General features: G+C 44.4%; 2 protein-coding genes across 11 annotated transcripts in view; one reads left to right on the forward strand and one right to left on the reverse strand.

The window, feature by feature from the left end:
* The window catches only part of NDST2 (N-deacetylase and N-sulfotransferase 2), a 130,076-nt gene extending 119,487 nt beyond the window's left edge, over positions 1 to 10,589 (forward strand). For all 8 annotated transcript variants that reach the window (XM_085229866.1, XM_085229870.1, XM_085229868.1 and 5 more), the window contains 8 exons: positions 1,706 to 1,888; positions 2,666 to 2,762; positions 4,085 to 4,208; positions 4,876 to 5,050; positions 5,311 to 5,481; positions 7,155 to 7,264; positions 8,361 to 8,463; positions 8,645 to 10,589. In XM_085229866.1, coding sequence (XP_085085992.1) covers positions 1,706 to 1,888; positions 2,666 to 2,762; positions 4,085 to 4,208; positions 4,876 to 5,050; positions 5,311 to 5,481; positions 7,155 to 7,264; positions 8,361 to 8,463; positions 8,645 to 8,770 — 1,089 coding nt within the window. In that variant the 3' untranslated portion in view covers positions 8,771 to 10,589. The remainder of the gene's footprint in view (positions 1 to 1,705; positions 1,889 to 2,665; positions 2,763 to 4,084; positions 4,209 to 4,875; positions 5,051 to 5,310; positions 5,482 to 7,154; positions 7,265 to 8,360; positions 8,464 to 8,644) is intronic.
* Positions 5,796 to 12,597, reverse strand: part of ZSWIM8 (zinc finger SWIM-type containing 8) — a 73,073-nt gene continuing 66,271 nt past the window's right edge. For 2 of the 3 annotated variants that reach the window (XR_014884879.1, XR_014884877.1), the window contains 3 exons: positions 12,397 to 12,494; positions 8,538 to 11,836; positions 5,796 to 8,418 (listed from right to left, as the gene is read on the reverse strand). The gene's annotated coding sequence lies outside the window, so the exon portion shown is untranslated. Of the gene's footprint in view, positions 8,419 to 8,537; positions 12,495 to 12,597 lie in introns of all 3 variants that reach the window. The other variant, XR_014884878.1, reaches the window with a different exon arrangement.

Consider the following 12,597-nt stretch of genomic DNA (forward strand, 5'->3'; position numbering starts at 1 on the left):
CCTTTAGATACTAAAAGGCCGCTCTCGGGTCACATCACAGCCTTCTCTTCTCCAGACAGAACAGCCCCAGCTCTCTCAGCCTGTCCTTATAGGAGAGGTGTTCCATCCCTTTGATCATTTTTGTGGCCCTCCTCTGGATGTACTCCAACAGATTCATTCTCTCCTGCGCTGAGGACTCCACATCTGGATGCAGTACTCCAGGTGAGGCCTCACCAGTGCAGAGTAGAGGGGCAGGATCAGCTCCGTCTCCCTGCTGGCCATGCTTCTTTTGATGCAGCCCAGGATATGGTTGGCTTTCTGGGCTGTGAGGGATCATTGGTGGCTCATGTCCAGTTTACTATCTGCCAGTATCCACAGCTCCTTTTCAGTAGGGCTGTGCTCCATCCTTTCATCCCTCAGCCTTATTGATAATGTGGGTTGCCTCAACCTAGGTGCAAGATCTTGCACTTGGATTTGTTGTACCTCCTGAGGTTCTCCTGGGCCCACTCCTCAAGTCTGTCCAGTGCCTCTTAATGGCATCCCGTCCCTCTGGTGTGCCCACTGCACACCACAGCTTGGTCTCACCGGCAAACTTGCTGAGGGTGCACTCAAACTCAACCCCACTGTCAATGTCACTGATAATGATACTAACGAGTATCGGTCCCAGCACTGACCTGTGAAGGACACCACTCGTCACCCATCTCTATCCAGACATCGAGCCATTGATCACCTACTCTCTGATCGATCCTGCAGCACATCCTTTTTACGCAGCAGCACCAAGTGCAAACACTTGAAGTGCAGGTGCCAGAACTTGCCTGGCAGGGCTGCTCCATCAGCTCAGTGGGAAACCAGAAGTGAAAGATTAACAGGCAGGCAAATGTGATAAATCTTTAACTCTGCTCAGTTTCTTTGTGTGGTAATGCTACCACTGTTTGCTGTTGCCTATTCAAAGGTAGGGTAGGATTACATTAATTTTCAGTGCCTTGGGGAAGGTTTGGCACAAAGTACCAGAAGTACCTTAGTTGCACTAAGACCATTCAATGTGCCACTGTGTAGAAGACTGAATTCAGGCATCTGGACTGCCAGCAAATGTATTCATCCAGTGCCATCTGTATCCTCCTTCCTTCTTTTCCCTACTGTGAGAGGGAAGGCTACTCCTGCTCACTGCCAGTGCAGTGTTTTGCTGCCTGCTGATATCACCTGGCACCATCAGGGTTCAGCAGTGGGTGCTTGGAGAGAGGCAGGGAAGCTCCCATTCTTCCAGGTGACCCTGCAAATAGCAGGGGGGTTGAAACTAGATGATCATTATGGTCCTTTTTAATCCAGGTCATTCTATGATATAATTCTATGATAAAACGGGCTTTGGAAGTTTTAGACTAGGAGAGGGTGGCTGATTAACCTTTGTTTCCCCTCAGTGTCCCAGAGCCACTAGAGTGGGATTTTGAGCTTATTCTGGACTCACAGGCACGGCTCAGCCTCTACCAGCATTCCCAGGGGTTGCTGAGAAATGCATGTCCTTCCTCTCCCTGGTTTCTGCTGGTCTGCAAGCACTAAATTTCTTTTGTTTTTCATCAGTGCAGTGCTTGCTGTACACTGGCAGATGCATGTTTGTCAACCCAGACCGCCAGGGCAGTTTGAGTTGCGAACAGCCTCTTCCTTGACAGTCAAGTCAGGAGGAAACAATACTGTTACCTGATTCAGCAGTTTCCCATGTCCTCATTTTCAGATCAGCATCTTCATGACCCACCTGTCTAACTATGGGAATGACCGCCTGGGACTATACACTTTTGAGAGCCTGGTCAAGTTTGTGCAGTGCTGGACCAACCTTCGCCTGCAGACACTGCCCCCAGTCCAGCTTGCAAAGAAATACTTCGAAATCTTTCCTCAGGAGAAGAATCCCTTGTGGCAGGTGAGAAAACTGTTTTAATCGCTCCTACTGGTTTTCCTAGAGCCATGTTCCATATTTAAAGCAGAGGAACTGCTGATCCAGAGCACAGAGTGGTAATGCATGAAGGTTTTAGGTTTAACCTTTGTAGCTTCAGGCTGCAAGGGGCAAATTACAAAGTGGAAGGGATGGGGGTAATGGTGTGAGCTTAGGGACAGGGATGGCTGGTGAAAATGACTGGAAGGAGGGCTGTAGACATTTGGGTCATTAAAAAGCTTCGATAGAGCAAAGTGCTGTGAAATGCTAAGTGTATGAGGAATAACCCTGTTTGTTGCTGGAAGAGCTTGCAGGCATGTTAACGTGATTAATCTTAAAGTAATTTCACACCACAGAATTCATGTTCATTAAATAAAAACATGTTTATTCCATTTTATCCCAGAGCAGCAGCTCACTGCCTGATAATGAGCAGATTAAATTAACTGAAGGTGATAGAGTTGTCTGCCAGCCAGCAGTTCACAGATGCTTAGCTGTACTATCGTGGTGGCCCAGCCCAGTGTGGCTACACAGGGCAAGTCCTGTGGTTAACACTCTAAGAGGGACTTTGGCTTCTGGGTTGCACTGGTCTTCTGAAAAATGTTCCCTCCTGTTTTTATCTAACTCGCTGCTTGGCAGAGCAGCAGTGTGGCTGTGAAGTGTTCCTCATATGCTAATAGCATCTTCCCTAGAGGACTGCCTTCCAGCTTCCCCTCCCCTTTTCATTAGCTCCTGTGCTAATGCTTAATCCCATCACTTACGCTGCAGAATCCCTGTGATGATAAGAGGCACAAGGATATCTGGTCCAAAGAGAAAACATGTGATCGACTCCCCAAGTTCCTCATTGTGGGACCTCAGAAAACTGGTAATGTGAAAACTTTATCTAAAAATAGATTGCATCTTTCATCTCATTCCTCCAGAGAGGAGAGCTGGAAAGGTCTATGTTGTAGATCTATATTGCTGCTCTTCACACAATCTGCCAAATGTCCACAGAGGACATTTCAGAGAATCTCTAATTTGTTCTAAACAAAATCTGGCAAGTCTGTTGCTTCGAGCCTTGACACTTTCTTAGCACTAGTCCTTATTTGCAGGGAAAAACCCTACCTGCAGAGTTGTGTTCTGGCTTTTCCACCCAAGCTCAGAGACCTTTCTTAGTTTGTCACAAGACATAAGCTGTCAGCAGGACTAAACACATGCTTAGCAAAGGTTACAGTGAATGTCCCCTGGTGCCTTTATTGTGACAGATCTGTGTACCCGCTGCATACTCCATGTCACTGTCAGTAGGAGGCCGAGATCCTCTTTTGTCTGACCTCTGTCACCACCTCTTAACTGCTGGAGCATTGTGGCTGGCAGTGACATGACTATGTGTGTGTACTGTCCTGAGGAGTCCCTTCTAGCCTGAAGAGAGCAAAATCTCTTCAGCCAAAGCCAGGTCTTCAGACCTTGGCTTCCTCTGTAGTGCAGTGAAACAGCAGGCACCAGCGCAGCCCAGCAAATGGTGGTCCTGGCCTACAGCAAGAGGCTTGTCCTGGGCAAACTGTTGTCTCTGGCTCGTGTCACTGTGAAGCTCTGTTGGCGTGTGTGCAGCATTGGTCCCCTGGATCATGGTCCAGGCTGCTTGCAACCGCACAGTAAGAAAACCTTGTCCTGGCATCTGATTTATTGACCCATGGAAGCCCTACAGCTGGGTGCAGAGCAGGATTATCAGGCTTGGCTGGGTAAAGGGAAAACATTCACAGCAGATTGAAGCCATGCTATCTCTAGCTGAATTCCCATTTGAGGAAATTAATGTCTCCAGTGCATCTCCTCCCTGAATGTGTGATATTGTCCTGCAGTGCCCATGTCACCTTCTGGTTGGCAGGTATGAGCTCTGCCACATAGCAGTGTGGCTGCACTACAGAGAGGAGAAGGGTGGGAACAGCCCAACTGCCTCAGTGTAGTCGACATGGATGACAGTGTGCTACCAAAGTGACTTAAATCAGCTGCGTGAGTTGGGGACTGAACTGTTGAGCCATGCTCAGTCTCAAAGTGTTTGGTGTCTCTGCTGTTGTAGCCTGCGTGAGGAGTGGGTTAGCCATGTACGGCAGGAGCGTGTCCACTGGGGGTCTGCGCTTTGCAGCGTAGATAAAGCTTTTAATTCAGCCAAACATTATGTGAGTAGTTCCTGCTATCTTGTTCCTGTTGCAGGCACAACAGCTGTGCATTTCTTCTTGACCATGCATCCAGCTGTCACCAGTAACTTCCCAAGTCCATCCACTTTTGAGGAGATCCAGTTTTTCAATGGACCCAATTATCATAAAGGAATTGACTGGTAAGAATCCTGACGTGTGTTCTTCTGTCATAAGTTGCACCTGTATTGTCTTCTCCTGAATGTGCCTATATGTCCATCTCAGCCCTCTTAGTTGCTTTCCATTTTTGACTGTATGTTTTCATTGCTACTGCTCAGCACATGTTCTCTATTTGCCTCCTAACCCAACTGCTTGCTTGCAGAAGTAGGACAAATAATTTTGATCTTAATGTCTGCTCACCAGCAGATACCTAAGGGTGTTATGGAGCTTTACAAATTAGAGAGTCTTTGTTGAATCCATGGCTATCATGAGATTTCTTCTCCTTTGACAAGCAAAACAGGCAACAGTGTGCTTGTTTAAAAGCTCTTTGTGGTTTCTGAGTTAAGACATACAGGGCAGAAGGGAGGACCTCTGTCCCAGGACTGCTGTTCTGGGCCCTTTAGATTTACAGAAATATCACTACATGCCGTACATTGACTGCAGTTTCTCTTTGGCCACATGCACACCCTCACCTTTACCTGTACAAGTATGCAATTATGATGAAGCGTTTCCACCTGGCAGGGAATACAAGCCACTATGGCACTATTATGCTGCTACTCCTCTGTTGAGGAGAAGCAAATATATCATTTTGCTGTGTGCCATTTCTTTTCTGTGCCATTCTGCTCACCAGTGTCCTTGTCCATTTGGCAGGTACATGGAATTCTTTCCAATCCCCTCCAATGCCAGCACAGACTTCATGTTTGAGAAGAGTGCCAATTATTTTGACACAGAGGTAGTACCAAAACGTGGTGCAGCCCTGCTTCCTCGAGCCAAAATCATTAGTGTTCTGATCAACCCTGCAGACCGAGCCTACTCATGGTATCAGGTAACTTTTCTGTACTGTTTTGTGGAAGAGCACGTGAGAAATATGCCAGTAGGGTGAGGCGAAAAGCCTGGGGACAGAAAGCCACACATCCATTTCCGTAGGGAAGCCAGGAAAGATGATGCAGGCTGGGGAGCGTGGACAAAGTTATGTACAAAGGCAGTGGTGGCTGTTTGTATTGAATCAGTGGGGTCTGCAGAGAGATGGCATGGGGAGGGAGGAATTTTGTTTTCCTGCTCCTTAATTCAGCTTATGTTTTTCAGCACCAGCGAGCTCACAATGACCCTGTGGCACTCAATTACACCTTTTACCAAGTGATCTCTGCAAAATCCCAGGCCCCTCAGGAGCTGCGCAACCTGCAAAGCCGGTGCCTGCTCCCTGGCTGGTATTCCACTCACCTAGAGCGCTGGCTAACATACTTCCCTTCTGGGCAGGTAGGCGGTGTAGCTGCAGAGTGAAATAGATTAATAATGCTTTGACAGTGCTGACTTTGAAAGAGATCATGCAAAATTTCTGGGTGTAGGGGATGAACACTGCTGTCTGGCCTGAAACTAAGATGACAAAGCAGGAACTGGTCTCAAGGAGTCTTTTCTAGGTTTAGTGTAGAGGAGCGTAGAACAAATCTCTGTCTCTTCCGCCCCTGCTCCTTCTCTTTTCCCAGATCCCTTCCCCTCAGTCCCTTTCTCTTATCTTTTGGAACAGGAACCACCATTTACTTTTCCTACTGCAAGCCAATAAGAAATCAGGCTTAAATACTTCAGTTTTGCACTTTACTGTATTTGTAAATGTAAATGACCACAAGATGATACTGTGATCTCTCAGACAGCTCCACAGGCTTGAGAGGTTCAGGAAGAACAGCAGTATCAGCGCTCCCTTCCTTTCATCTAGGCCTGCAGCCCTGGGATCCCCTACAGGCCCAGCTGGTGTTCATCCACTTGCTGTGGTTTCATAGCTTTAAAGAGAAGCTCTTAGACTCTGCCACTTGTTAGTTTCCATGTTGTAAAGTCTTAACCTGCAGAGGTTTAACTTAGCAAAAGGTCAGTTAATATACACTGCAGACCATTTCTGTCTCAAAATTCCCAAGACATTCATAAACTAAGACATTATGATTCAGAAAATATTTTTTCAATTTCTTTCTGATACTGCAGTTATCCTCAGACAGTCTGTATTCCAGCAGTCTTGCAATGCCCATTAGTCTCTTGAGATTGCTGCTTTGGCAGTCAGTAACTGCACATGATAGATCTGCCAAGACTAAAATTAGAGAGAAGGAAAAATAAATCAGAGACCTATATCTCTGTTACTGTCAGAGTAAGACTACTGCAGTTCGCTATTTGTCATGGAATAATTAGCAGAAAGAGTAATTGATTGGTGCCACATTGCAAGGAGAAGTTGTGGTGAGTAGATCCTTCAAGACAGCAAGATGTGTAGCCAGAAGCTATGTATTAATCCTGCAACCTGTGTCGTCTTTGCATGAGAATTAAGAATTAAATCAATAGCTCAGCCTGCCTCTTTCATAAAACTATTGCAGGAGCTGGTTACTGTGTTCCTCCATGTCTGTGGAGTTGGAATAGGCAAACAAACGTTGATGTACCTACTTAAAATATACCATCACATTCTTGGGCTTCAATCTCGTTGTCTTACTATTCCTGGAGATCACTGATGTGAGGAATAATGAAGCCAGGGACACTGATTGGGAGGTCACTTTTTAAAAAAGGGAAAGAAAATTGCATTGCATGGCCACTCTGTGTAGTGTTAACTTTGCATTGAATAATCTTAAGTTACGGAAGAATACTCAACAATTGACATCTGAAAAAAGGATACACAAGACAATCTATAAATAATCCTATTGCTGGACCTGAATATTGCTTACAGGGAAGACTGGACAAAGACAAGTTATTAGACAAACTCTGTTGGAATTTACTGTCCTGTAGTACTCGCGGCCCTTATCGTAACCTGTCTGCTACATCCTCCTCTATTGTGTGGTTCCAAAATAAGCAGATACCAGTAACCTACACTCACATGAACGAAGGCAGTGGACAGTTTTGAGAGCTGGAAAGCTCAGCACAAGCTGTCAGAGGCTAAGCTGGCTGCTATTACTTCATTTCAGATTCTCATTGTGGATGGTCAGGAGCTGAGACACAACCCTGCCTCTGTAATGGACAACATCCAGAAGTTCTTGGGAGTTACACCACTCTTCAACTACACTCAGGCCCTGAGGTAGGGAAGTCATTTTTGGAAAGCTTCTTTCTTAGCCAAGTGTGATACAATAAGCATTTGATTGGAACAATGTATCTTATCTCTGACCACAAGGACTGCACAAGTTTTGGAGGTATGTCTAAATGTTAAAATTAATTTCAGGTGGCTGTGTCTGAATGGCATGAGATACTAGACTGGACTCATAACTTAGTCCAATGAAATGAAGGGGGAAGGGCTGTTTTTTGGCACTGTTGTGGAGAGGCATGAAATTGCTCACAGCAGTAATTACAGTGTTTTTCATTTGGTCTTTGAGGTTTCAGAAAAGGTGCTGAAGCTATTAGAGTTCCTTATGTTTTATGTCTGTTACACCTTGAATCTGGCAGAAAGCAAAGTATTTGGGATAAAAATGAATGACAGGCTGCTCTTCACCTTGATGGAGATTAGGGACACAGCACCGAGTTTTGAGATAATGAGTCTATTATTACAGAAGATGTGGACTTGACAGCCGAGTCCTGAGGAAGTGTTAGCAGAGGCAGTACCTCCTTGCTGCCAAGTTGAAGAACATCAGTCAGCCATGACTACGATGTTCTCCACAGTGCAGTGTGAATAGGTTAAGTAAGTGCTAGCTGAAGGTGGACAGAGTTGGTATTAGTCTTCAGTGGCAAGCCCACTGGAAATCTGGAATGTTCTTCTTTGTTGCTGAAACCTGGCTTTTCACACCTTCTCTGCCATCTCAGCCTATGCTAGCTGAGGGTAATAGGTGCGTCTGTGTACGTGTGTAGGCACCTGCAATTGCTCTTCCTTTAACAGTAAGGATAGGAGTACCAATTTAAGCCTCCTCCTCCAGGTGTTTTCCAAAGGAGTGGCACACCCCAGGGTGTGCAGATCTAAAGAAATGTAAGATTACTTGGAAGCCTTACTTGCAGAAGGCGGTCACAATCAAATTCTAAAAACAACAAAAACAAAAAAGCAACCTGAATTGCTCAGATAAAAACAAACAAACAAACATGATAATAAATTAAGGATTGAACTGGGAAATACCTGTGGAGCTATTAAGTTTCTGCAGCTACTAATTGGGTATGTGGCCATATCTTCTAAATATCAGTGTTCTTTTCAGATTTGACGAAGCAAAAGGATTTTGGTGCCAGCTGTTAGACGGAGGAAAGACAAAATGCCTGGGAAAGAGTAAAGGAAGAAAATACCCTGACATGGATTCCTCGGTGAGTAACTTCCTCAAATTAGTTAGCAGCAGCAGATGAGCTGTATACACACGGAATGCAATGAGCATACCCACCTGGATTTTTTCTACTGCCAGTGATAGGAAATGACCTGAGGACCACTGATAGAAACACGGTAAGGGTAATATCTTTCACGCTAATGTAGTCTGTCTTTTCCATGCAGTCACGGCTGTTCCTGAGAGACTTCTACCGGGAGCACAACATTGAATTATCCAAGCTGATGAACAGACTTGGACAGCCCCTTCCAACCTGGCTCCGAGAGGAACTGCAGAACTCCAGCTGGAGTTGAGAGGGACTTCCCTGTTCCCAGTGCCACTGGGATGTGTGGTGCTCCAACATGTGCTATGATGCCATCTCCTGTCAAGCCAAAACAAGTGGACAAATGAGCAGTAGCAGAGAATGTGCATGTGGAGCCTTTCCCCACCATTGGGAAGGGCCGCTGCTTCTGACACTGTCCGAGGGCATGGAGTGCAAATCTCATTCTGGAGTATTAATGGTGTGTCACACTTTGACTCTTACTTGCAGGAAGGATTTGTAATGCCTGTCCTACTTTGAGCAGGAGCAAGAGCACGGTTAACACTTTATGTTTAAGTTACTCTTCTCAGTATATGAAACAGGCACGAGTTGGAGGGTTAATATCTTTCACCTCTGAGTCCAGAGAAAAAGGTGTGAGAGGTAAGATACAGAGCCCACTGATCAGAAAAGAGGAACAGCTTAAGAAAAGGGGAATCTACTCCAGTGAACCTCAGCTTTTATCCAGTAATCTATTATTTGGCAACAGCAAGGTACAAGAACACCTCTTTCCTGCCCCTCTAGAGTACAGAGGCCATGACCATTACTTACAGTGCCATGGTGTGTGTGTGTGCTGGGGACTGAACCGTCTTGGAGACAGATGTAACAGGCATAAGATTGCCTGTCCTTATCTGCAGCCTTGCTTGTGCAATACGGTGTCCAACGGCTCTGGTCCATGGGCAGTGGGAAATAAGGCAAAGCTGCAGACACTAACACCAAATTAATTTCTTATCTTAGGGAAAAGGTTGCCATACACAACAGCATGGCAAGTATTTCTCTTAGGGGCTTCAGCCATTTCGGAAGATACCCAAGGAATGGTAAGTCAGTCCCCTTGAGCACTTTGGAGGCCTGTGTTAGCAGAGCACAGTAGCTGAGGGAGGCAAAGCTCAGGTACTGTTAAATAAGGCTGAAAGCAGGCAGTTCAGTTCCCCCTGCCTGATTAACTTAAAAAAAAAAAAAAAAAGCAACATTTTTTTGTCTATCCAACAACTGCAGGGCTTCTGCCATGTATATGGTAATATACGTTACATGCCTGTTTAATCCCCCGGCAGTCCAGCATCCCCCTGTAAGGAGAAATAAAAAAACCCAACCCACAGTAAATACCACTAAGATATACAGGGAGGGCTTAGCATTTTAAGCAAGAATGTGGTTTCCTGTATCCAAAGGGGGCTGTTTGTTTAGATTACTATTTCTGCACATAGTCAATAATTTAAGTACACTACGGTGCTGTGCCTCCTCTTGCAGTTGCTGGATAATTTTTCTCAGAGGAAATCCTCCATCACGGTTGTACATGTTTTCTGTTGCTGAGCCATGGGCTTCTGAAGTTGTGTGGGCTGTTGTCCCTCCCTCCTGGGCACAGATGGACCTGTCTTGCTGCAGTTCCAGAGAGGGATAGGATCCATGTGAACACAGGTTATGGAAATTTCCACAACTGTCACAAGCTCCTTTTCACCTACCAGAGGAGAAAAGTTGCTTCAACCAAGCTTTTCCATTGAGCCTTAGGTATTGTGTATTTCTGATTGAATGGTGCATTTACCGTTGTATGTAAATGTATATAGTATGCAATATAGTATTTTATTTCATGTGCCCTTGGAAAGGGTTATTTTGTGCAGCCAAAAAAAGAGGACAAAGACTAGAACCCCTTCTCTCAGTCCTGTTAGAGAGAAGAGCCCAACTTCCTGCACTGGATCATGTATAGCATCATTCACATTGAATGATAATGAAGAAATTCCTGGCTCTCAAAACTGAGCACAAGTGTCTGAATAAAGGCTAGAAGTAGTAGTAAGTGGATTCAATAAATGTACTACTTATTTTTCTTCCTTGTGATGATTTGGAGTGATGTCGTGGATCGTAAGCTGGTAGAAAGATAAAGAAAAACCCTGGAAAACATATTCCGGTTCTTACAGCTGATATTTGAGAGGGCAACAACAGTGTTTGCTTTAATTATAATTGAAATGTCCTTTTGCAGCTGTAACAGTGTAGTAAAAATGTCTTTCTTGGTATGTGCAACTGGAGGCTCACAGAAGCCAGTACAGCACAGAGAACCTGTGGTTGGATACTCACCCTTATTGGGTTGCACTAGTGATGAATTTTGAACTATTTCCAGCTACTGCAGTAACTCCCAGCTGCTATGCTGCAGCAACAGAGCTTTGCTCTGTCCTTGCTGTCCAGATGTGCAGCCATTGCATGGCCTTGGCCAGCAGCCCATGAGTAATCTGTGATAGCACAGAACCTTACATTCAAGACAGAGCAAAACATTATTTAAATAGTCACAGTTGTGGCAGAGTTATAAAATAGCTTTTCACCTCTCACTTTACCAGGCACTTCAGAAACAAACGTAGCATCAGCAAAACAGGTATTTTTTACGTACTGCCACAGGAAGAGCCCAGGACCGATGGTACTGCTGCCCCATTACACACAGAGCTTCCTTCCTTAATTCATTACAGGTTCTCTCTTACACATTTACCTCAGGGCTGTGGTAAATATTCAAGTAGAGGGATTCAAACATTGGGAAAAAAAAAAGTCAAGATACTAGGAACAAAGTTGGAAGGGGCTTACTAAATGTCAGGGCTGTTAACTGACAATAGTCCTTCAATCAAGGCAGCAAAGAGCAGCTATGTGTTCTCATTATTTGTTCTTCCATCCCCACTGACTTCTTTGTTGCTGTGCTTCTTTTTTACTGCTTACAGCAATGGAGAAACAAATCACCTGCTATGTCTAGATCCAAATGTAAGATGTCCTTACCTGATGTAGCCAGACACACTGATTACTTGGTCCTGACCCTTACAGCTCAATTTGGCAGTGGAACGGAGTTGCAAATAAACTTTATCTTCCTGCCTCACCATTTAGTAAGGAAGAACTTGACAGTAAGTAGTTAGCTTTCAAGACAAGGAAAATGTTAAGCATAAGACATTACCTGAAAATTGTTTTGTGTTTTGTATTAATGTTTTCTTTTTTTGGCATAGGAAACTGAGTCATCAGAAAGGTATCAGAAGGGCCCATGACTTTAATAGAAGCCAGATCAGGTCACTTCAGAAATGGAAGTGTGTATAGCAGGTGAGAACTGTGAAAACAAACGTTAAGAAACAAATAAAAAAATAAATATAAGTAAAAAGCAAGCCAGCAGAGTATACATGCCAACCTTAACAAAGAAAGGTCAGCAACATGAAGCCAAAACATTTACTCACTCACAACCTCGGAAAATCAATCAATTAGAAAGATACTTACTACTTGACTGCTTTCTAATTTGTACAGGGAATACAGGGAACTGGTAAAAACATGTACAGAAGGATAGAAGATGTTTTAAAGGCTCCGAGAGAACTTCTCTGTAGGTAGCATCATAGATCAAGTCTACATAAAATCTGATCCCTGAAAAACTGCATTTTTTTTTTTAATTGATGACAGTACTGCAAAAGCAGAAGTGTACAGATAGTGGAAATCAGAAAGAAACACAAAGAGTGTGTTAAGAGTGTATTAATCTAATGAGCACCTTGATCAAATATACCACTACTGTTGTTTTTCAGCAGTTTTACGTATACAGTTGATAAGAGACTCCTTTCATTCCCTGCTGATCATTTTACTGTAGCAATAGTAATATGGCAAGAAAAGTAATGACAAACCAACCTGAACAAGAATGTGGTCGCTCATCCCTTTGCTGACTCCTGACTTACACTGTCCATCAGGGAGTAAGCCACCAGGTGAGCATGATCTACAAGCATAAGCTAAGAAGAAAAGCTCCATTCACTCAGTAGGATATGGAGTTGTTGTTGTACCCCCCTCCAGTTATTAGGACTTCAACTATTGCTTGTCTCTGTCCCCTTCTTT

The sequence above is a fragment of the Meleagris gallopavo genome, chromosome 8 (genome assembly GCF_905368555.1).
Source record: "Meleagris gallopavo chromosome 8, MGAL_WU_HG_1.1, whole genome shotgun sequence".
Lineage (NCBI taxonomy): Eukaryota > Metazoa > Chordata > Aves > Galliformes > Phasianidae > Meleagris > Meleagris gallopavo.